General features: G+C 42.1%; 1 protein-coding gene across 5 annotated transcripts in view; it reads right to left on the reverse strand.

Moving 5' to 3' along the window:
• The window catches only part of ptpn13 (protein tyrosine phosphatase non-receptor type 13), a 38,286-nt gene that overhangs the window by 5,470 nt on the left and 7,912 nt on the right, over window positions 1–24,904 (reverse strand). For 2 of the 5 annotated variants that reach the window (XM_028972708.1, XM_028972712.1), the window contains exons 4-31: window positions 24,612–24,677; window positions 24,162–24,347; window positions 23,004–23,097; window positions 19,779–20,336; window positions 12,656–12,748; window positions 12,159–12,240; window positions 10,344–10,509; window positions 9,981–10,055; window positions 9,651–9,825; window positions 9,081–9,231; window positions 8,860–8,998; window positions 8,630–8,782; window positions 8,090–8,272; window positions 7,823–7,985; window positions 7,251–7,656; window positions 6,846–6,925; window positions 6,591–6,647; window positions 5,822–5,911; window positions 5,293–5,400; window positions 4,959–5,090; window positions 4,415–4,854; window positions 3,243–3,581; window positions 2,786–2,879; window positions 2,348–2,433; window positions 2,075–2,228; window positions 1,330–1,544; window positions 906–1,004; window positions 235–602 (exon numbers count right to left, since the gene is read on the reverse strand). In XM_028972708.1, the coding sequence (XP_028828541.1) occupies window positions 235–602; window positions 906–1,004; window positions 1,330–1,544; window positions 2,075–2,228; window positions 2,348–2,433; window positions 2,786–2,879; window positions 3,243–3,581; window positions 4,415–4,854; window positions 4,959–5,090; window positions 5,293–5,400; window positions 5,822–5,911; window positions 6,591–6,647; window positions 6,846–6,925; window positions 7,251–7,656; window positions 7,823–7,985; window positions 8,090–8,272; window positions 8,630–8,782; window positions 8,860–8,998; window positions 9,081–9,231; window positions 9,651–9,825; window positions 9,981–10,055; window positions 10,344–10,509; window positions 12,159–12,240; window positions 12,656–12,748; window positions 19,779–20,336; window positions 23,004–23,097; window positions 24,162–24,347; window positions 24,612–24,677 (4,952 nt within the window). The remainder of the gene's footprint in view (window positions 1–234; window positions 603–905; window positions 1,005–1,329; window positions 1,545–2,074; window positions 2,229–2,347; window positions 2,434–2,785; window positions 2,880–3,242; window positions 3,582–4,414; window positions 4,855–4,958; window positions 5,091–5,292; window positions 5,401–5,821; window positions 5,912–6,590; window positions 6,648–6,845; window positions 6,926–7,250; window positions 7,657–7,822; window positions 7,986–8,089; window positions 8,273–8,629; window positions 8,783–8,859; window positions 8,999–9,080; window positions 9,232–9,650; window positions 9,826–9,980; window positions 10,056–10,343; window positions 10,510–12,158; window positions 12,241–12,655; window positions 12,749–19,778; window positions 20,337–23,003; window positions 23,098–24,161; window positions 24,348–24,611; window positions 24,678–24,904) is intronic. The other 3 variants (XM_028972710.1, XM_028972709.1, XM_028972711.1) reach the window with 3 other exon arrangements.

The following is a 24,904-nucleotide window of genomic DNA, read 5'->3' on the forward strand; positions in this document are numbered from 1 at the left end:
CAAATGGCCAACTCAACCTTTTAAAACATTTTCATCTCAACATTTTCATAATTTGATATCCCTGATAAATGGGCAGTCCTATGGATTAAGACCGTATCTGATGTAAAAAAAATAAAATAAAACAAATTAAAAAAAGAAAGAAAAAACTAAGAAAGGACAATACAAATGGATATACAAATGATCAAGTCATTGGCTGTAAAGGAATTATTTTCTAGATTGACAGCAAAGCCGTACCTTCTGTTTAAATCTGTCCTGCTGAGAGACTGGTCTGGAGAGTAGTAGGCTGAGTGAACAGTGTCATCCAGCCCACAGGGGATCTCGCTGTGGCTGTTATGCCTCAGTGCAAGGCTGTTGCTGGGGGGTTGGTAGATGCTCTGGTCCCGGGTGTGACTGGTATGCTCTTGGGCTGGGCTAAAGGCCCCCTCCACCTCCTCATCATCCTCATCTGTGGTATCACTGTAGCTGTCCCGGCGGCTGGGAGATTTCATCAAGAGTCTCTCCAGAGCTTCCTCCACAGGGCCCCGGTGGTGGCTATCTGCTGTGGCTGGAGAGATACTCCTGGGATAGGCCTGGACCTCCTTACGAGGAGAGGACATGGGTGTCTGAGAAGTGTAGAAAATAAATCACCAAATAAATTAATTCATCAATTTGTAAATAAATACATTAAAAAAGTAGTATTTAAATCTGACCACTACACTGAAGTAAATGTAAATAAAAATAAGCAAAAATATTATTCCACCACCTCTATCTGGATACCAAACAGGTATATGTGACTTATTAAAGTGAAAACAGGGAATTAAATCAATCTCAAAAAATGCAAACTGATTGATTTAATATTGATAGACTTTTGATGGCGTGGCTAATTGGTACATAGCTAGAGGGAAAATGTTTGATGTTTCTCTCACCACAAGGGTTGGGTCAATGTCCGGCAAAACCCCAGGATCTGGTCTACAGAGAAGAAGTGTGACCTCCTGTCCAGTTCCTCTTAAGGCTGATATCACCTCCTGAGAGGAGGTTTGGCACATGGTGATGAATGTGGCAAGTCAGTGTAAAACAACGGTTCTGAGATAGGTTCCAAATGTAAACACGGCAATAATAGTCTCAGTCAAACTGTTTATTTTTCCTTGTTATGCTGGTATCCTGACTAAATGCCATTCCTTCATCAAAATCATTAAAACCATATATACACACGAACACAAATGTAAAAGTTTACCGCATAGTCTCATAGTACTCCTTTTCTTAAAAAATATTCCAAGCACAGAATGTAGAAAGTTAACAGAATTCAGAACTCGTGGTCTATATTATTAACATTGGGCTGTTTCAACATACATGTTGAGAGAGTCCCTTGAGAGGAGTTTGATTCACATAGAGGATGACATCGCCCACTTTGATCTTGCCACTCTCAGCAGCTGGTTGCCCAGGGAATAGCTTCTTGACCCGGACAAAGCTGGAACCAGTCTGTTCTCCTGGCAGATTCTCCTCACGGCTGAAGCTAAAGCCGAGTCCAGAGGAGTTTTTCAGCAAGCTCACATCAAACACATTATCTGTAGAAGAACATGTGGAACACAACACTCAAATCAAAGTGTTAATGGAGAACATTACATTAATTAAAGGTCCCCTGACACGAGACACATTAATAGGAGTTCGCCTAGTCTGTCTATGGTCCTGCAGTAGCTAGAAATAGCAATGGGTGTAAAGAGTGCTTTGGAAATTCTGCTTCGCCGTTCAGAGAGCGGCAGCTCAGGAATTTGTCTGCTTATGTAGTCACAAGGATCCAGGATTTTTTTTATTCTGGGAAAACTTCCTTTATGCACCAAAAATTGTGGCTGGTGAATTGTGTTGAATTGTGTTTGAATTGTCATTTAAAGCAACAGACACAAAAACAGCGCGTCCTGGGGCAATTCTGCACCATGGCTGAATTTCGGACTGCAGATATAGCATAAGCAACCAAGAAGCAACCAAAAGCAAGAAAAAAAAATATTTTTTTTGTTAGGGGACCTTTAACAGAAAACAAGCAGAATTGCTAATAAATGAACTATACAATTTGGAAAAAACATCTTAAGCCAGCACTCACCCTCTGCAACAAAGCTGTATTCTAGAGGAGACTTCTTAGATGAACTCTCCTGGGTGGACTTTTGATCTGACTGCTCTGGGGTATGCTGAGGGGTCAAAGGGGCATGAACACTGTCAGCAGGTGCTTGACCTCTCTCCAGAAGGAGGTGGACAATCTGGGGAACAGACAAGAGATGATGCTTAATTCAGAGAACCAAAATAAATCTGCATCAGTCACACAAGCACATTTCTAACCTTGTGTAACATTAGAATACCAGTGGAGCAAAGATCTTACTTGTCCAGTGTCTCTTAGTGCCTCCACTGCCTGATTATGAGTTACTCCTTCCAGACTTTTCCCATTGACAGCCACCACTCGGTCACCTACCACAGTGAAGCAACATCACATCACATACCAGGGTCATGACAGTGAAGCATGCATGTTGTTAAATACTAAAGGGGCAGCGGTGGCCTAGTGGGTAAGGAAACAGACCCGCAATCAGAGGGTTTCCAGTTCGAATCAGGAACCGCCAAAGTGCCACTGAGCAAAGTGCCACTGAGCAAAGCACCGTGCCCACACACCCTGTGCAGTGTTTCACAATGACTACCACTTCACTTCCACTTAAAATAACAGTTGTACGTTTAACTATGTACAATGGGGTGTACAATGGAGTCATTGTTGTGAAATCCCCAAATCAGCAGCCCTTACAGAATTTGCAGGAAATAGATACCACACCTTTCTTGATCCTTCCATCCAGTTCAGCGGCTCCTTTGGGGATAAGTCCTTTAACATATATCCCTCCATGTCTAATAGTCGTGTTCGAGCCACCCTAAAACAGAAAAGAAATTACTACAGTGAGCCCCAATTTTGGTATATTCTACCTTTCTACACCATTACGTCTAATGTCTAGTATTACGAAATCAAAATGAATGGGGAACTTTTATGCCTAATGCCAGCAAGTACAAAATGATTATCTCCCTGCTTTTGTCATCCTGTTCTACACTGTGCAGTTGATAGCCTTTAATAAAGCTTTAAATAAAAGCAGAAAGGCACACAGCATGCATCAAATCAATGAGACCGAAAAAGGTTCACTCAGGTGGAAATCCAAGCATGCATTATTAGCAGAGTAAAACAGCACGAGGATTTCTCTTCCTCCACCAGCGTGGACTGCACCTACTGCAGTCAGTTTTACCGTTAGTGATGCTTCAAACGAAATGCCTGAAAACATCTGCATACAGTGAAGGGGGGAGTTTCCCCCGAAATGAAGTGAAGAGCAGAACTTCAGAAAGCAGGTGAGGGCTAAGGGCAGGAAATTGGGAGGAAAGAAACAAAACACAAATCCATGAGTTAGGAGAAAAAAGGGGAAAAAAAGAGAGCGAGTGAAAACCTTGCCGAACAGTACCGTGACACTTATGCCCAGGCTGCTGTCTTTTTTGGACAGCTCAACGTCAAATAGATCTCCTGGCTGGAGACTATTGACCCCTGGACCATTACCACTTAATTTTCCCATGAGGCAGTTGGGAGATAACTCCTGTGAACAGAAAAAACGGGGGTGTAAATAAGCTGCAGGTCACAGGCTCAAACATGCAAAGGGGAGACGCAGAGCTGGGTAAGAGTGAGAGTAAGAGAGATGAGCATGCTTATATGACATATATGGGATCTTCATGCAGTTACTCCATTGCATTCAAAATGCAACCAGTCAAAAGAAACAACGAGCATTGGATTCACAGGCAAATCTAACTGTTGTACATATAAAGGTTTGGACTGAATTTATGAGAGCCAGTTATCCTAAAGCAATTAATTCATTAAAAAACAGTGAGCATGGAGCTTACACATTCTACATGAAAAAAAAAAAAAAAAAACGAATTTGCCAATGACACTTTGGTCAACATCAGCAGCACCATACAGATATGTGGGGAAATTATTATGCCAGTTTGATAAATTAATACAAGATACAAGCAGATGCTTGACACTCCTGACAGTGGTAAATACAGCAAAATTATATTTAATGACATGCTAGAGTTATGAAATTTCAGACCTCCATGATGCTTTTAAGACACTCAAGTGCCAGAGCACACTGTGCTGTTGTAGCATACATTTATGCTCATTACTGGTCAGTTAGAAAACATAAAAATTAACATTGGTTACATGGTTTCATATCATGCTAAGGAAGTTCCAGATTTTTGATGCGAGTTGATTTTTGTGGAACAAATAATGGAACTGATCCATGCAAAATACTGCAAAACATCTAGAACAACCTCTAGCCTGACGATACTGTATTCTGATTCTAATTTCAATTTCTGGCATGCTTTTGCTGTAACACTCATTTCATTTCTTCAATAACTTCAACATAACCACCATTACCTTTTTTAACTTTTGTTTATCTTTGCTACTCGAGTATGTCTCCTCATCCATATCAGAGTCTCCTCTGTCTGAAATTTCAATTTCTTTCGAAACTTCGGGCATTTTGTGGGCTTTCCTGGTTTTGGGTGGCAGGGCGGGAGGGGCTGGATCCTTGGTGAAGGTGCGTTCAGCTGGGACAGGTGCTGCAGGTTTAGAGGGTAGGCTTTGGTTAAAGCCATTGAGCTGTTTCTGGGACAGGCTGGCACTCTCTGTTTTGGAGTCCTGTGAATTAAGGCAGCCTGGATGCCTGGTCTGTGCAGGTCCAGAGATGCTCACTGTGAGGGCAGGAGGAGGACAGGGAGACTCATCATTCTCAACTGAGGATGACTCGTAATGAGACTCAGATTTCTGAGGATGCGTGGCCATGGGTGGCTTTTGTCGTGGAAAACTTGAAAGGGAATCTAGAGCAGCACAATATTTTTAAGTTAGTCAAAATGTAAGCATTTTATTCACAAATTTCCATACTGCATTAGTGAATTAATTAATGATTTTTGTCCAAAATCACCATCAAACAGCCTTTCTTTGGGTTGAGAGATGACAATGTTGACATCATCAAGAGCATTCTGCAGGATCTCCACCACGGCCTCGTGAGGAAGTCCATCCAGATTCATCCCATTTACAGAGATCAGACGGTCTCCTGAGGGAAATATTTGAATGGTTATGTCAAGAATAAATTACACTTCTACCATTACTATTATTATAACCATATTGCCCAAAAATAGATGTCAAGGCCCCATTTTCCCCCCAAATCAAACAGAGATTCTTGTTACAAAATCAAATGAATTACAATTACAATTTTTTCCCGATGAAAAGTAGTCCCGAAAACTACCATAACAGACCTGGCTTGAGGCAGCCATTAATATCAGCAGGACCTCCGGGTGTTATGGAGCTGACAAGAGTGCCGAGGTCCATCCGCCCTGAACTCTCTCCACCAACAATCTGAAAGCCTGCAGTTGCACACACAAATGTCATTTGGCTTAAAAGCATATGCGGAGAAACCTAAAATGCATTACAATGGCCCAACACTGGTCACACAGTCAACCAGAACAATGATAAATGGCTCCAAGTCTTTACCGCTATAAACCTTTATCAAAGGAAAAGCTGGTAAGAATGTAAAAGTGCTCTCTCCTCCAGCCTGCATGATTCATTAAATCACTGCATAAATGGGTGAGCTGCAGCTCTGCATGTTATCAGCACTAGTCTTTCCCCCCTCTCTCCCCATTCTTTCCAATGAATGTCACAGTGAGAGGCGTCTGCTCTGGCCCAGATAACACTCTCTCTGGCCTTGACATACATCATTGCATCCGAGTAAACAGCAGGGGTGTGTGTGTGTGTGTGTGTGTGTGTGTGTTTAGGGGGGGTACTCACCCAGGCCATACTTCACGTCCTTTTTAAGATTTATGTTCACAATCTCCCGCTCTGGTGAAGGTAGGGCATTCAGCCTTTTTTTCAGGGAATCTACAAGTCCAAAAGGGAAACAACACACATTTGAAGCCATCTTTGGCTTTAGTATAAAGTATAAAGGGACGTGTTCATCCAGTGACATTTGTGGTTCTGCAAGTGATAAACAGCACTATAACCTTTTATTATGTAAAAGATTACATTTTAAGAATAATTACAGGCTACATAAAGTATACCTATAGCCCTGGATCTGAATACTGATTGCCTGTGACTACAAATACACAAAGAAAAAACACATTGCTGGAAATTAAAATGTAGACTTTAAGCGCATGAGCCAGTGAGAGCATTAGTTCAGTCAAAAAGCAGGCTATGCAGTTACACACTGAATTATTTTCTGTCCCATCAGCATGACAGGCATCACTCCACTTGTTTAACAACTGGCAAGCAACAGAGCAGACAACGCAACACAATCAGGCCTGGCGAATCGGTTACACAAGGGGATCAAGGGGATTAGGCTGAAGCATAGCTATACATCATTGGTCTACATCCCACTGGGTCTGGGTTTAAAAGGCAGCAGTTTAGAGAAAGCAGTTTAAAATGGTCTTCTGGTGTTGGTCGTCTGGGTGTTGGTGCAAAAGTCATGAATTGGAATGATCAAAAAGCCTTTGTGTTCGAAAGGGCATGAAAAATGACTTAAGTGTGTGTGTTAAATAGGGATATAAATCAAATCACATACCATTGCCTGTCAAAGAAGCAGGGGTTGAGGGCAGTTCAGAGCTGTGCATGCTCACCCCTACACACACACACACACACACACACACACACACACACACACACAGCGAAATAGAATACTGATCTTAATTTCAATATAATAAAGTGAAGTTCGCACATGAAGAGTCACTGCTGCATTCCACTGTCTACTTAAGGCCGTAAAAAAAAACTGTCATTGATCAGCTGAGACAAAGATGTAGTTACAAAAAGTTGTCCTGACCTACGACATAAGCGTTGCCCATCTCTGCGCATGGGGAAGTGTCCAAGTCCTTCATAAGCCTCTCAGGACTCCAAAGTGCACTGCCATGTCCCACAGTGTCCAAAAAAAAAAAAAAAAAAAAAAAGAGAGGACAGGGGGACAATTACCTCCACAATCAGAACAGGAAAACACAGATCTGTTATTTTCTAAATTATTAACAATGAAGGATAGAAGGACAAAAGATAGAAGAAAGGATGTGGCCAAATCTGAACTGGGGGAAAGGTTGGCACTATGAAACATCCAGAATAGTGCATTAGTAATCAACAGGCAATTACATTAGTGAATCCTCTTAGCTTTTGAAATACTTGTGTGGAAAAGCAGCATTAACATAATCCTAAAAAAACATGATCTGTTGGAGACACTCACGTCTCCTGCTGCTGGATCGCTGTGATTGGGTTGGTGTCAGAACTGGCACGTTGGTGTGAGGCCAGCAGCTGGGTCCGTGGGACTCCACTCTGGGACTGGGTGCTGTAGGATGGCGCCCGATGCTCAGGTGACTCGGGCAGCTGGCCCAGGTTGTGGTGGGAGCGGCTCAGTAGCCTGGGGTTCGGTTTAGGAACATACCCAGGGTAAGACGTGTCAGTGCCGGCTGGGAATTGGTGCAGACCGGGAAGGGCCTTGTTGAGAGCCACCTCAGAATAGGAAATCCTCTTCAGGTGGTCCACCTCAGAGCGAGAGCCCGTCGAGCTGGGGGCAAGGCTGTTCACGCTCACTGCTCTGCCAATTCCTTCTGGGCCTGATGAGGAGCGCAGGTTGGCCATAGGGGAGTTCTCTATGGAGAGAACAACGTCATATTATACCAGCTTTCATCAATGATTGAACAAACATTGTTTAAACTCATTACTAACACTGTTTATGTCTACTATAAACTAATTATCTGATTGGATGACCCACTTTTAGTCATATCCCAGTGACCAAATACTCAATGATTCTCTCACCAAGGTCCTGGCTCTCTTGGTTGCTCTGCCTCGCCTTCATATGCAGATGAAACTTGTGTTGGGCTGAACAAAGGTTCAGCAGGTACTGGCACGTCTTCTGACTGGAGGTTTGGAACAGATGCTTGATCCCATCTGAAGTGTTTTGGAGGCAGATTTTCTTTTTCTGTAATATGAGCACACACATGCACATGGTGAGGAATATACAGGAATTTTACAGAGACTAGATTGTAAAAACAGTAGGCAGTTATGTATGAATTGACAAATTACAGAGAAGGAGATCTTCTTTGTTTCTCTCCAGGGGAACCTCAGCACTGGAGTTCTGTTTCCATTCAGGACCTCAAAGATGAGAACACCCTTGGCGTAGACACCCAGCATAATTCCTGTCAGTGACCTCTTCTCTGGCAGTACACGGTGGAAGTGTACGCCATACTCAGTCAGCCGCTGGCTTACCTTCAAATAAAAAAAAAAAAAAAAAGCAAGCTGGTAAAACCAAGCCAGGAAATTCGTTTCAGGCCTCCCCAAGACTTTGACAATGTCACACAATAGTCCTGTTGATAGCTTTTTTTTTTTTTTTTTTTTTTTTTTAGAGCTATATTCCATTAACACATATTAACACATACTAGAGTAAAACCTCTTAGACGAAAAATATAACATCCAATTTTGGGATGGGTTTAGAGACAAAGCTGGCCAGCAGCATATCGGAGTTGCAGCTAAGCTTGCGCTCATGCTCAGGCAAAGAAACACATGCTCACACTCACTCAGCAAGCAAAGAATTGCTTAGAGCCAATGAAAGATTATGTAATTCACCTTCAGGAACTCAAACTCAGCCTCCTCCTCTGTGGCTCCATAGTAAGTGCTGTGCAGCTTGGGAAGGTCCTCTTTAATTGAGCTTTGGTCAATTTTGTCCAGGACTGAGGCAGGGAGGTAGTGCTCTAGTCTGAAATATGTCTTCCCATGAAGCTGGAGAACAAACGGGGTGTCACTTCAATAACCCCGCAAAGACTATATTAAACCAAAGCACACCATTCGCTTCATACCTCTTGCTGGTAATCCCCAAACTCAGACTGCAGAGCTAGAGAAGCCAGGATCAAGGCATTTTCCATGTCACATCTCATCCTCTCCTCTAAGATATCCTTCCGCAGCTGCAAATAGTACTGGTGCTTGGTCATTGTGTGTCTGAGAAGGATGAAGTCAAAATTTATATTAGGGAAGGTTTGCCACTAAAAGTGAGTTCAGATCACCTCCACTAAGAACTTACTGGATTAAAGTAACATCATCCAGGAAAAACTTAATTCGCAGAAACAGGCTAAAGTTGACATCTGTTTTCTTCTTCTTCGGATCCTCCTTCCAGCCATCAGGGGCCACTTTGGTGAGTTTGACATCGGGATCGATGAAGAAAAACTCATCATCTATTAAGATTCAAAAGCACAAATAAGCATCTATAGCAGCAGGGACAGTATTTGAAAATAAAAAACCGATTAGTCGGTGACTAAGAAACCGGTAACCTGCTCATTAATGCCAAATACTGACTGGGTCACAGCCACCACAAACAGGTCACTTATTGCAAACACAGCATAATTACGTCTAGAGGCCAGAGAAAAACATTGTTATCTCTAGAAAGTTTCCTTTGGGAAATACAAAACCAGTTATCACCAATCGCAATACAAGCAATGTTGGATTAAGCCAATTCTGCTGTGTAAAACACAGGCAAGACAATTTCAGTTAACAAATGCACCATTAACATTTACATTACAGTTATTATCTATATGCAGTTAAGATTTAATGCAGATTTAACAACCCTATAAGCATTGCAATGCTGCAGTCTCACCTTTAAGGTAAGCTAAGCCGAAGAGATGGTGCTCTACCAGTCCAATGTGGGCCACCACCATATCCAGCACATCTTTACACACAGACTTGACATCGCAGCACAACTCCAGCCTCTGGCCATTCAGCAAAACCACACCAACCTTCCTCAGAGCCTCCTCTGTCTTTGGTCGCTTATTCTATTAAGGAGGGAAGAAGCAAGTTTATGAGGATGAACATGGTTATCACAATGTAATATTTTATATTAGGGGGAAAAATAAATAAATAAATAAATAAATAAATCAATCAATCACATTCTGAATACTTCTACAATTCATATTTAGTTCATATTTACCATTATGGATGTGGGAACATTCAAGACAACACAAGGCTCAGTGGACATCTTCACAAACTCAGGTCCATAAATGCTCTGCAATTAAAAAAAAAAAAACACACATCAACAAATCTCCTAGGGGATTGGAACTGCGATTCAGCAGTCGCTCTTCTTTCAAATGACTTTTGGTATTAACCATTACAAGATGGGAACACCCAAATTAGTCACATTTTTCTTCTGACAAAACATCAACTTCAAAAACTGGACAGGCTCCACTGTAACAAGATGTCATTCATTTCACCGGTCAGTGGCTTTAATGTTTCAGCGGAACAGTTTCTATAATGGCTTGATTGATTTACTAAAACCTGTGGATGTGACAGGTACCTTAGATTTGCGGGGTACCATAAACCCACTCAGGGGGCTGCTGTGGAGGTCATCGTTGTGGTAAAGGCTGGTTCGAATGCGGGATTCATCAGTGGGGTAGAGGCTGGCATGGGACATACGAGCCTGGAGCCGATGGACCTCATCGGCCCCCAAGGTGTCATCCAACCTGTCCAATGGAGAAAAGGTTAAATTAAAAACACCACTCTAAGCTGACTGGGCAATCAAGCAATTTATTTCAAGTGCACAACAAGTGAGTGCACAACATAACAAAAATAATCAAGAATATTCAAAGCAGCTATGGAAAATTAGTTTAAAATGTGTTTAGTTTATGAGGGGCAGTTTTGGCCTAGTGGTTAAGGAAGAGACCACATATTCAGAAGGTTGTTGGTTCGAATCCTGATCTGCCAAGGTGCCACTGAGGAAATTCCCAACACACAGGCACCTGTCATGGCTGCCCACTAATCACTAACAGTGATGGGTTAAAAGTAGAGGACACATTTCGCTGTGTGCAAATAAAATTACACATACTTCAGGCTGATCCAACTTTGATGTAATGTCCTTAAAACAAGTCAAAACCTCGGTACCGAACGACAGTCAGGCTACCCAGCTGTGCAGCCCCCCCAAAGATATGCCACCCCACACTTTTACTGACCCACTAACAAACCAGACAGGCTGCAACATGCTCTGGACACTACGTTGAGAGAAACAGCAAACATTCTTGCCACAGCTCGCATTGATTTGCCATCCTGGATGAGCTGCACTACCTGAGCCACTTGTGTAGGTTGTAGGCTGTAGAAGTGGTCTGTGGTCACCACCTGAAGAACCACACCTTTTTTGCTGATATAATTTCTACCTGTTGTCTTTGTCACTTACATAACAGCATGTGAAATTGATTTTCAATCAGTGTTGCTAAGTGGAGAGTTATATAAATAAATAAAAAATCTCAGAACACATCAACTGGGATTAACGAGAGAATAAATCTACCAAAAAGATAGTCATGGGGGATGGACCTTTACTGGCCAGATTACAGATCTTTTCTAGAACAGATTTTACATGAACTAAACTTTTTTTTTTTGTTCATCCAGTGAAATACCACTGAAAACCAGGGCAAAAAAAACATTATAGGGTTCAAGTTCACAGCTGTTAAATGTCTGGTTGAGAGGGTGGTGCTGATTGAGCATCCGGCACTAGTTTGTGCCCTCTGACTGTTCCCGGATCAGGACCGGAGAGGTTACACTGACAAAATCCTAACCTCGAATGGCACTGACCTCAGTGTATTGGCATGTGCCCTGGTGGCAGTGCCAGCTTGTTGTGGTGGACAGTCTACACTGTGGCTCTGTGCCCTGATGCTGCACAGGGAACCAATTATGTAATCATAAACCGAACACAGAGCCGAGGGCAGGCAACAGTTTCCATAGCAGCATAAGACTGCTGTGTGTTTTGGGAGTTTATAAAGCAAAGCACAAGAGGGAGCAGGAGAGCCACACATCAACAGAAAAAGAGGGGAACAATGGGCGCTACAGAGCTAATGAGAAAATAAATATGTTGGGAGTGGGCTAGTACATAAAACAGAATATGAAGGGACATTTTTATATGCTTATATGACATTAGTTTAAAACACAGAAAAAAATAATTCCGGAGTAACATTAGAGCTGTGAGACGAGACAAAAACTGAAGACCCACAAAAGTGAAGCGGCACTTTGCCTCGTCTGGGAAACAAAGTCATGTGTGGGAGGGTGTCTTCTCACTACGAGCTATGGCCTTAATGAGGCAGGTGTGGATAGAGAAAGAGAGAAAGATGAAATGGAGAAATACCTGTGTCTGCTGAGAGAAGCAGCATCATGCTCTGACAGCGCAATCTGTGAACCATATCTTCTTACCTCCTCTGGTTTCTTAGCTGTGGTACAGAATGAGGATGTGATTGGGGAATGGATGGGGAAAAACATCATGGTGAGAGAGAGAGAATCATTTTAAGATTGAATACAGCTATGGTAAACATTGAAATCGTGAAACTCCATTTGAATAAGAACTTCCTGAACTAGCAGTCATGAAAAAATTATTCATTTTAAACACCAGATGAACTGAGCGTTTACATGAAATGACTTGAACATGGGAAAAGTCATATCTGTGATACAAAGTGAAGTAGATTGCATATTGCATTTATATTTGCATTCCTGTAGAATTAAGCTTCTTCACCTAACACCAGTGAACACAGACAGGATGGGTACGATTCGCTTTAGGACTCGTCTCAGGACTGAGACTCAGTGACATTCAGACGGATTCTGTGGTGAGAAGAGATTATAATACCATACCCTGTCTGTAGTCTGGGTCAGAAGAGCTCACTGAATGGCTTTCACTGGAAGAGCTGTAGTCACTATGGTATCGCCTGTGTGTGTGCAGTGGATCTGAAAATAAATAATAAATCCTTGCTAGTAATTTGGTATAGGGTAAACATAGTTCATTTAATTATATTTAAAAATTTGCATTACAACCTTAATACAATCCAAACTACATTTGTGTTCAGAATAACTTGAAAATGTGTGTGTGTATTAAAATATATATAGTTTTTTTTACAGACTTCAGCTCATCTAGAACATGTAAAAAAACATACTACAGACAATAATACACGGCAGTGAAAGGAATGACTCAAAATGACTCGGCAAAGAACAGCAAGCATAATCCATTTCGTGAGGATTTCATCTCATTTTGTTTTCCACAGCTGGCATTCAGATGGCCGAGCTCTGGGTTTATGTGAGGTCTTCGTGCAGCTCTACTGACTGATGACTTCACTTAAAAAAAATAAAAATGCTTCAGATTTTGTGAAAAGTCCTGGACAGTGTCCACAACTAGCAAACTTGGCTTAACGCGGGATGACAGGTATAAATAACTTTTAAAAGAAACGATTAATTGACATTGTAAAACTAGTTGACAAGTGATTTTTTTTTCTCAATAGACTAGATAAAATGATGAGGAAAGACAGCAGGGCTTCACCACCGTAGGTCAGATGAGACAATAAACATATTACTAATAAGGAGAAAAGAAACTAAAACATAAAAGAGGTGGAGAAACCCAATGTTTACTCCCAGATACACCCGGCAGAGCAGAGCTCAACAACATAGTAATAAGGGCAAATTCTGAGGCCAAATGAAAGTATTGTGAATAAGTTTGTTTTAAAAAAAAAAAAAAAAAAAAAAAAAAAAAAAAAAAAAAACATGGTAGAGACCTTCTTCCATCCTCCTTGTTTCTTTTTATGTAACATTTACACTGCAAACATTTAGAAGTGTGTAAACCCACTACACTAGAAGGCTCAAGCAATGAATGGAGTCATCTGTGTGTAGTTTGTCATATAACCCTTACCAGAATTAGTAAGCTTTTTAAAAATAAATAAATAAATAAAAATAAACAATTGAATACAAAATCACATCCATGGAGCTGAAAGAAAGTCAAAAATGAAACTTAAATGTCATTTTAGTGTAAAACACGACAGATGTGAGCTTATGAGATACTCCTATTGGTATGCCTAGTGGATAACACACTCGCCTGTGAACCAGAAGACCCAGGTTCAAATCCCACTTACTACCACTGTGTCCCTGAGCAAGACACTTACACTCAAGTTGCTCCAGGGGGACTGTCCCTGTAACTACTGATTGTAAGTCGCTCTGGATAAGGGTGTCTGATAAATACAGTACATGTAAATGTACTCCAGACGCTACATGATATTTCAAGCTGGTGTTTCTAATACTGATGTCATATGTCATGACAGGCAGTTTCTGCATCAATCATGCAAGCATTTTCATTTGAAGGAAAGCAGAATGGCATCACAACAGGTTCCACCAGAACATCCAGTCAGAACATAGCTGGCATAGTTCAAATGTTCATGCTCTAGGTCAAAAACCGGAGTTTCAAACTCACACACACCCACTAGCCATAAGCCTGTGTCTAAACTAAACAATTATTTCAGCATCACCTAAGCCCACACTGCAAACCCCAAATATCTCATGTTTACCCATTGCAATAGATGAGTACATGAAATCTCCATCGGAATTCTTATATAGTAGTTGGTTGTCTGGTAGGTTTCTGACGCAATCAAGACCTTCGGACATACTTAATCACTAGACACTAAGCAAAATATACTCAACCAACCGGTCCCTTTAGTTTAATCGAAACCACTGAGGGAACACAGAAACCTAAAGTACTAATTTTTTCCATCCGCTGAGAGATGTTACTTCAGGGTTCATAATGTGGGTCAATCACAATTTTTAGTCTCAGCAAAAAAGCAAGTAATAGTCATAAGATCGTTAAACATCAAGTGAACTGAGAATTTACATGCAAGGGGCATTTTCAATAAGACTTAATGCTATTCCAATGACTGACTGCAAGATACAAGCTGAATGGTATATCGTCCACTCAGGTAAGTGCAACTTACATCCTTAAAACTGCTTAAATGACCACACAATAAGATCAATGTTTAAAAAAAAAAAAAAAACACTCTTCACAGTACCTTTACAGTTCTGTATATCATAACTATATGGTAATGAAGAACGGTACTGCAATTTACAGTTATTGTTGTAATCTCAGGCAACATCACAATTTTTTGCAAATCAGGGGATTTGCAATTATTAGTGTTCATTTTGATTAGATATGTATCTTAGATATGCAATCCACGAAAAGCAAAGGGGAAGGGGCCAAACTCTTGAAGTAGGAGAGTCACCAACAATCACTACGAGAGAACTGTACAGGTCAACACCAAACCTTGACATTAATCTGAGAACGCTAACCTGATTAAATTCACAGTTAAACTGTAAAATGTCTAATTCAATTTTATGCATGCTTTGAACACATTAGATGGACTAATATGATTCACAGAACAGGTGGGAGTGCACATATCTCCTTGTGCAGTCTACAGCCTCGTAATGAAGAACACTAGGCATGCAAAGAAGTATTTCATGGAAATCAATAAAATTCCAAATAATCTCAATTTAAAACAGCATGCATCAAATCCAGATCTAACTCAAAAGCCGCCAAGACGCTTCAGTGCCCCACAGACCATCCCAGCGGACCAGCTGTTCTCCAGCTGTCTGCGCAGGTGTTTCTGCTGCTTGGCTCTTCTGAGCACAGTTTATTCAAAATGCAAAGTGGCTGTAACCTTACCAGGCTCTGTGACTACACTTGCTTTGCCAGTACAAGTCCGGTTGCATTTCAGTACATAGGGAAGTTCAGCTATTTTCCAGCTCACTCACAAAACCAGTACCAGACCAAATGCACTATCGTCTACCTAGTATGGATATGCTGTGGTACAACAGAACTGTCCTCAGTACATTTGCTCAGTTTAAAAGTGTCTCAGTGTCTGGGCTGCTTAACTGCTACCAGTCAGGTTTCAAAGGCATTGATTCTAGCAAAATTGGTCTCCTATCGGTCAAAAGGGTATTATATTTGGTAAGAGCAAGAAATAGTTTTAACCAATCGGCTGACATCTCCTAGTGTGGTACTGCAGGCTATTTGGTCCGGTCCATTACTCATTTCATTCAATCAATCATTTCCCTCAGGAAGGTACTAGAGAACTTGGTCATTTCCCTAAAATTCCTTCTCTACAATATCAGACGAATCCGCCCTTATCTGTCAACACAGGCTACCCAACTACTGGTTCAGTCATTAGTAATCTCACGACTGGACTACTGTAACTGCCTTCTAGCTGGTCTACCACTATGTACCATCCGACCTTACAACTAATACAAAATGCAGCAGCACGACTAATCTTCAACCTTCCCAAATTCTCCCACACCACCCCTCTGCTACGTTCCCTCCACTGGCTCGCAGTAGCTGCACGCATCAGGTTCAAAATACTGATGCTGGCCTACAAAGCCAAACATGGAGTAGCACCATCCTACCTCACAGCCCTTATTACACCTCGCACTGCACCTCGTATACTCCGAGCCTCCAGTACTGCTCGCCTGGTCCCTCAATCTGAAGGTAAAAGGAAAACATTCATCTAGACTCTTCTCCGTCTTGGCCCCTCGGTGGTGGAATGAACTTCCCCTCGAGGTCAGAACAGCTCAGTCACTGAGCACCTTCAAACGACAGCTCAAGACCTTCATCTTTAAAGAATATTTAGATTAAATTGTAATTTTCTTGTTGTCGAACTTTGTGCACAAAATCTACAACAGAGTGAATAAAATAGATGTATTCATAGTTGGGGTCCTAGTGAACCGGAATTGATCTCTTCATCGATGGTAACTTGAAAGCACGTTGTAAGTCGCTCTGGATAAGGGAGTCTGCCAAATGCCGTAAATGTAAATGTAAAATGGATCTAGAAAATGTTTGGCTAACAGGTCTGGATTAAGTAGGCAGGTTTGCCCACATTTAACTGGATGCCAGTAGTAGTATGCATGTTGTTCCCTAATGCTTTCTTACATTCAGTAAACTGTTGTACTAGTTGTACTGTGATTTCATTTTACTTTAGTAAAAGTTCTGCAATTCATCTACATACATTTTAATGTTTACAAGAAATGCAACTTGTGCTTTTCGCATATATATATATATATATATATATACACACATACACACATACACACACACACACACTAGTGGTGGGCCGTTATCGGTGTTAACGTGCTGCGTTAACGTGAGACTCTTATCGGGCGATAAAAAAAAAACATCGGCGTTAATCTATTCACAAAGTTGGGTTGGGAGCTGGGTCTATACTACGCAAGCTATTGTGCTGGAGTTAAATGGTTAAAAGTATATTTCTTCTTTCTTGTGTCTTTTATTGTCTTATTTTCTAAAGATTTTTATTTTGTCTCTTGGACACATGGCGTGAGCTGTGAGAGGTGTGCCAAAAGTTCTCTTTAATTTTTAATTTATGTACATATTAGGAATATTTTGCATGTGTGTTATTTTGTGAATATTTTTTTAATGTTCTTTTAATACTGTATATTGTAGAGAGAGGTGCAGAAAGACGCGACGTGCGACCTTGCTTTTTGTACAGAATACACTTTGCACAGAACAGCCAAGGTACCACTAAGTAAAGCACTGTCCCCACTCACTGCTCCCCAGGGACCTTTCACGGCTGCCCACTGCTCACCAAGGGTGATTGTTAAAAGCAGAGGACATACTACCAATGAAAAGTTTGGACGTACCGACTCACTGGTCACCAATGTCATCATCATAATTTGCTTCAAGAGACATGATGTTCTGGATGGGCAGGGTGCCCATGGAGCTGCTCACGGTGAGCAGCTCCACCCTCTGTGGTGCTGTATTATGCCTTCATCTTTTTTGCTTAATCTGTTTTCTCTTGGAAGATCGCATCTTTTCCCTTTCCTTCCCCCTAGTTTTAAACTACACCTCTCGCATGTTGTGCTCACTCTCAGAACAGTCTGATTATTACCAAAGAAGCGGAAAACGCAAATAGCTCCACCACCCCAAATGCACAGAGATTAAACAATTAGTAACTGATTGGACAGGAATGGGGCAGAACGGGGGAAACGATTTATCCCAGCAATTAGCCTGGACCATAACAAAGAACAGAGTGGGAGATTTCTCAACCACTTAGTTAAAAAGCTTTGTCTACCTGCTGTTTACGTGGAGTTGTGAAACAAGAAAAGCTTTCAATGCTAGACATGTTCCAACTTATCAGTCAACTTATTTTAGCATCATAATTACTCTTTGAACTGTTTTGTCCTTTGAACAAAGGCCATTTGCCTGTATTGTATGAATTTGAAGGGGTGGTGTAGGCACTATATCCTACAGGGATGAACATGCTCGGAGAGGATAAGAGTCGGAGCCAAATATTATTCGCAGTCTGGTAGCCCGGAGGACAGAAGAACAGAGGGAGGGAGTTGGGAAAGACGACGACACCCAACATAACATATGCAATGGATATGAGAAGATAATGACAGCTTTTGAAATCCAGCAGGAAATAGCTGAATGCTTTCTCACAGGTTTGAGTTCTGTAACCCATGACGCTTGTAATCCGTGCCCAACGTTGCATAACCCCTGTAACCATTAATAGCTATTCTATGGTGACAAATTTTGTAATGACTCAAGCTACCACAATAAATAAAGCAGAAGAGAATGAGCGTCAACATCTGTAAAGCAGTGGTCTCTCTGAGGGGGCTTCATCACACTGCTGACATATCGTGATTGACCAGACTCACGTCCAAGAGGAAATTATGCTCTAGCAAGCACAAACAGAGACCCTCTTCCAGGTTTGACTCTTTCCAAATCCTGATTTTTATCTTGGGGATTAACATAACTTCTAGTTCAGTTCAAGGCAACATTTAACCCCTCCCCCTTTGCTGGCCTTTCACAAAGCTCTTTAGACCCTTTACAGTAAGAGCTTCTCATTTTCCAACCTATTATTTGGATTGGCCAACCTCTGCTCAGCCTCCTCCTCTTCGACCACCCATCACCTCAGGGGCTTGCCCCGCACCCGGTCAGGCCCAAACCAATCCGGCCCAGCCCACAACCTCATGACCCGATGCCAAGCACCGGAAAGTCCAATAACATTTGGAATGCCCTCATCCGCTACACATGACTCCTATTACGGCCTCCATGGCCTGCAGGAAAGGGCTAGCTGAAGCACCTTGGCTTAAACAGGAAGGAGTCGGATCAAAGAAACATGGATCAAAAGGGTCAGGAATCAGCAAACATGCAAGGGACATCGCAACCAGCAATCCAAATGGTGGCTGATCGATTCCTCTAAAATATGAAAGGCCACAAATGAGTGAAGCGGGAGGACCGACTGAAACAGAGAAACAACACACAGACTAGCCGCCAAGTAACACATTTCTGAGGCCTCTACAAATGGTCTGTGCTCAATTACCCCATTCACAGTGAAACAGCAGCAAAAACTAAAATATTTGGGTTCGACCATCATGCACGGTCGAGTCAGTTTTAATGGTGGTGGACATTCCTTTGCGTCAGCATGGCGTCTCACGTCCATGCTTGTTTACTTATCTGACTGCAAGCAAACAGAGCTGCCAGAAAAGATCGCTGATGGGAGGGAAGCAGACTTTGGAAAGCCTAGGTTTTATTACATGCAGCCATTCTGCACATGGAGAGCAGACACAGACAAACTGGAAAAGGATGTAAACATTAACATACTTTACATGACTCCCCAGCTTATAAGTGTAGGTTGTCCATAAGACACTTCTGAACTGAACACTGGCCATAAGGCAAAGAAAATAATAAATGCCACCATAGACCTGCTTACATAAAATATCTCCATATATTTTACATACTTCATTATTGGAGAACCATTTAAGACTTTTGTTAAGCAGGTCTTTTGGAAAAAAATTGCTGATTGGCTATTTCCTGTGGTTTCTGGGAATCAAATCCCACATACACGAACGACCCAACTGCTGGGTAAACATTTGCTCCCTCTATGGCCCTGTCAGGATCAATGTCAGCAAAAGCGGAGTCAGAATCAGCACTTACCATCCATGGCCTGATTGAGTGCGTGGAGTTTCCTCTGCCTCTCTCTGATGCGGTCGTACGCATTGTTCACAGCGGAGCTGACTGACACTGCGGACAGATGATGGACCTTCCTCGACTCCAGACTCCCAAAGTCAGAGTAGCGCGAGTCACGCGCGCGGGAGGAAGACGATGGCGGTCTACCTGTGGAGCGGGTGCTGAGGGCAGAGCTGCCTCTGCGAGCGTCCTCTAAGGCTCCGAAGCGAAGCATGTCTGGGTCAAAGCAGGCTAGGTCCACAGACGAGGCCCAGTTCTTCTTGCGGCTGTCCCCACGCTGGGACAGTGCCCTCTTGTTAACCTCTAGGACACGTTCTCGCTGCTGCTGCTGCTGGAAGAGCTCAGCGGAGGACTCGGAGCCAGGGTGGTACTCCAAGGGGGGACGCTGCATGCCATTCTCATCAGCCCTCAGCAAGTCCTGGATGGGAAGGGAGCCCATGGAGCGACTCAAGCCCCGGTTCAAAATGGCCTGTTCCTGGGTCCGAGCACGATAACGCTCCAAAACCCGATGGGCTGCACTCCTCCCTTACAGACATAGAACACATATTATTTTTAAAATATAACTTTTTTTTTTTTTTTATCAGAATATCACCTACAGCAGTCACTATACATATAACCTGTAAATCAAGAACAATTGATTGAATCATTAGTGTTGAACCAGTGAAGATGACCTGCTGATCAGGTTATCATCAAAATGAGATAAAATGACAAATGTAGTTACCATAAGAAGAAATGTTTGAATTGTCAAGAATTTGTAGAATAATTTGTTGTGGCACACTCAATAAAAAAAAATACATTTTAAAAGACTGTATTCAGTTAAAGATCCTTTACAGATTACATTTCTTTCTGGGCATGTGAGTAGCATTGCTTTACTTAGATCAAGAGAAAAACCAGTGGAGCATCCTCAAATTGGAAAAGAACCATGGTTAATTTAGCAAAGTGTCAAAAAGCCAGGAAAACAGATAAATGAAGACTGGAATCAATCCATTACAGTGTAAATTATAGCAGGTATGAACGGTATGAAAAAAAGAAGACAAAACAAGTGATATGAGTGGGGAAGTTAGCGAAATCAGCACAGTAGTCATAAATAGAAATGGGATTAACCTGATGAAACAATAAATCACCCTTATCCCGTTCAGCTCTCCAGAGCTTGAGGGACCCCTCCATTTTCACATCAGGCAAACAGAGGCAGGAAGACAGGAGAAGCGAGGGAGAAAAAGAGAAGCCAGAGTTGGCCTGTAAAACTCTGCATGTGGTGTCGTAATCTAAAAAGCATATGTTCCCTCCTTACCAAGAAAAAGAACATCAAAAAGTCCAGACACACACACACACACACACACACACAGACAATTCCAGAGGTTCTCACACAAAACTAAAACAAAAGGGGTTTGACATTTTTTGACACTTTTATCTATATTCTTTTATGAATTGCAGTTCTCCCAACGAGGTTAAACATGAAAGAAGCAGTGACGAGGCAACGTCAACATTACTCAGTCCGACATGAAAACAATGATGGAACACGTCTAACCACTGAGGTTACAACACCCAGCCAGAACGGAAAAGTAACTCCAAAGATGAGTCACATCCTTCAAGTGTGCCTCACTTCAAAGGCGAGTGCTTGACACAGATTCAACAAGTCACAAAGTGTTGCTGCACCAAAACGAAAGGGCAAGGATGCAGAAAACACTGCATAAGTATCGGCCTAATCAATACCATGCTGCGGCGGCACGGCCACTCGTGCCTGTTTGTGTTCTCCGTGGCCTGGGAGAGATGTGTTGGAATGTCGAAACCACTGGGAGGATTTGGTCATATTTTCCAAAATTAAGCTGCGCTTCTGGTCTGCGGTGTGGTGCACGTCTAGATTCAGTTTTGAGAGCCCAGGGCCTGTCTGCAGCGCTCCGTAGACCAGGCTGGGACATGGATGAAGGTTGAGAGGAAGCAGAGGGAGGGGAAAAAGAACATCTAGATTAGACAGATTGCTGGATAACCCAATGACGGGAAGTGATGGAAGAAGAAAGTGATGAGGAGAGGAAAAGGGTGTGGATTGTGTAGGGGAGGAGGGAGTCCACTTCTCATTAATGTGCGAGAGCTGTGAACAGACATGGCACTGAACAATCAAGCCTAAAGCAAGATCAGTCCAACACCATCGTGCAGCAACACACAGGACCCTTTTTAAGGTTGTTTTTTATGTTTTTGCACTCGTTTAGTTCTTGTTTGCACCTTGCGCTCGGTGAATGGTCATGAGAGAAACGCACAAAAGACTGCAGAAGAAGCTACATTCATGCCCCACCTCGCCCTGCCTGAAAACAATTAGGCTACTGCCTGGCTGAGGTGTCTGGGCATGTTGGCATTGGGGAGACGCCCAGTTTGCAGAATCACCACCGAGTTTGGCTGCGATTCCGCTTTTATGCTCTTACTTGGCCTCGCTGTGAGGCCTGTCAGGACCTAGCCCTCGTTTGTTGTGATTTTTCTACCCCCTAGTCACTTGTGCCAGGACTACTGGCTTTGCATGTTCCATAGGTTTTTTTTACCCGTAGTATTTCCGTAGTTTCCAATGGTGTAGTGTAGGTTTGGACAGATAATCAATATTGCCTGAAAAAACTCAAATCGCACAAAAAATGCATATAATTGAAATCATTTATATATCATTTTAATTACTCTTCAGTTGCTTCAAGATTTATTTAGGTTACATTTCTAAAGCTAATAATTTACATAAATACAGAGCCATTTTAACTTCTTTAAAAGCACCCCTCTTCCCATTAAAATAATTTCTTTTTTTGCTGTTCCAACATGGTGTATTAGGTTTAAATAAATAAATAAATAAATAAATAAATAAATAAATAAATAAATAATTAATTTAAAAAAATATGTACGTTATTAATGATGGCAGTAAAAAAAATATTAAGGCACCTTACATGGTTTAATATATTTAAGTTAGCATGCAATAAAAAAATATATATTCTATGGTTTTTCTATCGTAATGCATTTGCTCTGCTTAGTACAGTCCCAAGCGGACGGTCAACATAAGTGTCATTCAGAAGGCGAATTCTGACGTGACTAAGTGAAAGGAGCCGTTTGTGACAGACAGCAGAAGCAGGGAAAGAGAAAGGTCATCATGTACGTGTGTATAGAGTCTCCTTCCGGCCACAGAGGCCACCATGCGGGAGGTTTACACACAGGAGCTCAGGTTACCTGCAGGAAGGCCTTTACCCCGCAGGCGCTCACGAATCTCCTTGCTCCGCTCCGGCAGAGACTCGCGCTCACTCTGAGACAGCAGGTTGTCCAACTACAGGGCGAAAGGGAGACAGACAAAGGCTCAGGTTAACATGAGAAGCAGGGTTCTTGCCCGAAGTTAAGAGAACTGGCTCACGTGGCTTCGTCATCGGCATCACAAGATCGGGCAGCTTGTGAGACACGCTGCATTTGCTATTCAATTTTGTGGAGGGGGGGGGGGGGGGGGGAGGCCGCATTGTGACGGGAGTGTGATCAGCTAAAGAGGCTTTATCAAAAGCTATCCCCCACTCTGGTGTCACTTAACAAATAAATGCACAGGGCAGCGTGACACACAGAAAGCGGATACAGGTACACGCTGAGTAAGATGGCCGCAGGGCTCGGAGGTTTTGAAAGCTCTCCAGAGAGCCACGCAGGCCAACCTGTGAGAAACAGCCTTCAGTTTCAAGTGTCAAAACATTCAGGAATATGAATCTTTCCATCAGCAGCAGCAGCTATTTTCAGAGGTGAAAGAATTATGAAGTGTGTGCTTTAATTGTGTCTCTCACGTGAAGATTGTTTCTTTTGTAATAAGAGCAAAAAGCAAAAAAAAAAAAAAAAAAAAACTTGACACCCTTGATGCTCAGAAAAGTAAAACATTTTTAAAAGACCTACAATTTTCTGTCAAAAATGGCAAACATCAATTATTATCTTAACATGTCAGATTATTCACCCCCAGCCACTGGGGGATACGTGACAGCACGTTTCTTGGTGCCTGTCCCAAGCCCGGGTAAATGGGGAAGGTTGCTTCAGGAAGGGCATCCGGCATAAAACCTTTGCCAAATCTTTGTGCAGACAACCAGACTGGTTGTTCAACTGTGGCAACCCCCAACATGAGCAGCCGAAGGGAAAAAAACGACAATTGCATTTTATTCATTTATTACTAATTTGTAATCTAACGCAATGGCCATTTATGTGGCTATATTTTTTTTCATCCAGTAAGAGAATTTGTGTGCACCGCTTTACTATGAGGTATATTTCCAGTCATGGCAGGAAAATATTGAGTTTTTTCTAGTCTGTTCTATAAGATGGAGGGCAATGTAAACTCCGGCTGCATCAGTGCGGGTCACTCGCAGTTACCTGAGAAAGGCTGCCCAGCACCAGGCGGACGAGCTTGCGGACGTAGGAGAACGAGGGCTCGTAACTGGAGCTGCGGATGTGTGCACTGCAGGCATCCAGCACGGTGCGCACAGACGTGCGTGTGAGTGTCGAGTCGTCACACATATTGAGCAGCAGGCTGTTCACATGCTCCCCCAGCTTCATGGGCTGGAACACCCACAAATCACACAAACTCACATGAACTGAGACTGGCAGGGTAGTTACACACATCGAATTAGACGAGGATTATATAAAAGCAGGCTGTTTTATATAATCTACCTGCCATATCATTGTTTATTGCCATTATTCAGGATACCTTTAAGTTGATATACTTTAGTAAGTTAAAGTAAGTTATAGCAGTTATTCAGAAAACAGGCATGACTGTAATTCTATATCCTCTGATTGATGGTAAACATGTTTAATTTGTCTTACCTGATTGGGAGGAATCTCATAATCCGCTCCCCAGAACAGGGTCATGCCAAGTGAGTATATGTGCATCTGTGAAAAACAAATGGATTAATTTTGGTTATTTCAAAGCCATTGTGGAAACAAGCATTGTCACTAATAATAATTTATACAACTGAGTATTTTTAATGGCATAAATGTAGAGGATTTTGCATTAGTAGAAACACCAAACATGACACTTTTTTTTAAAGTCTAATAGCAATTCACAAACTTAAGGTACATTATACCTTTAAAAGTATTACTTGGTAGAGGAAAAGCCT

This window comes from Denticeps clupeoides, chromosome 3, assembly GCF_900700375.1.
Source record: "Denticeps clupeoides chromosome 3, fDenClu1.1, whole genome shotgun sequence".
Lineage (NCBI taxonomy): Eukaryota > Metazoa > Chordata > Actinopteri > Clupeiformes > Denticipitidae > Denticeps > Denticeps clupeoides.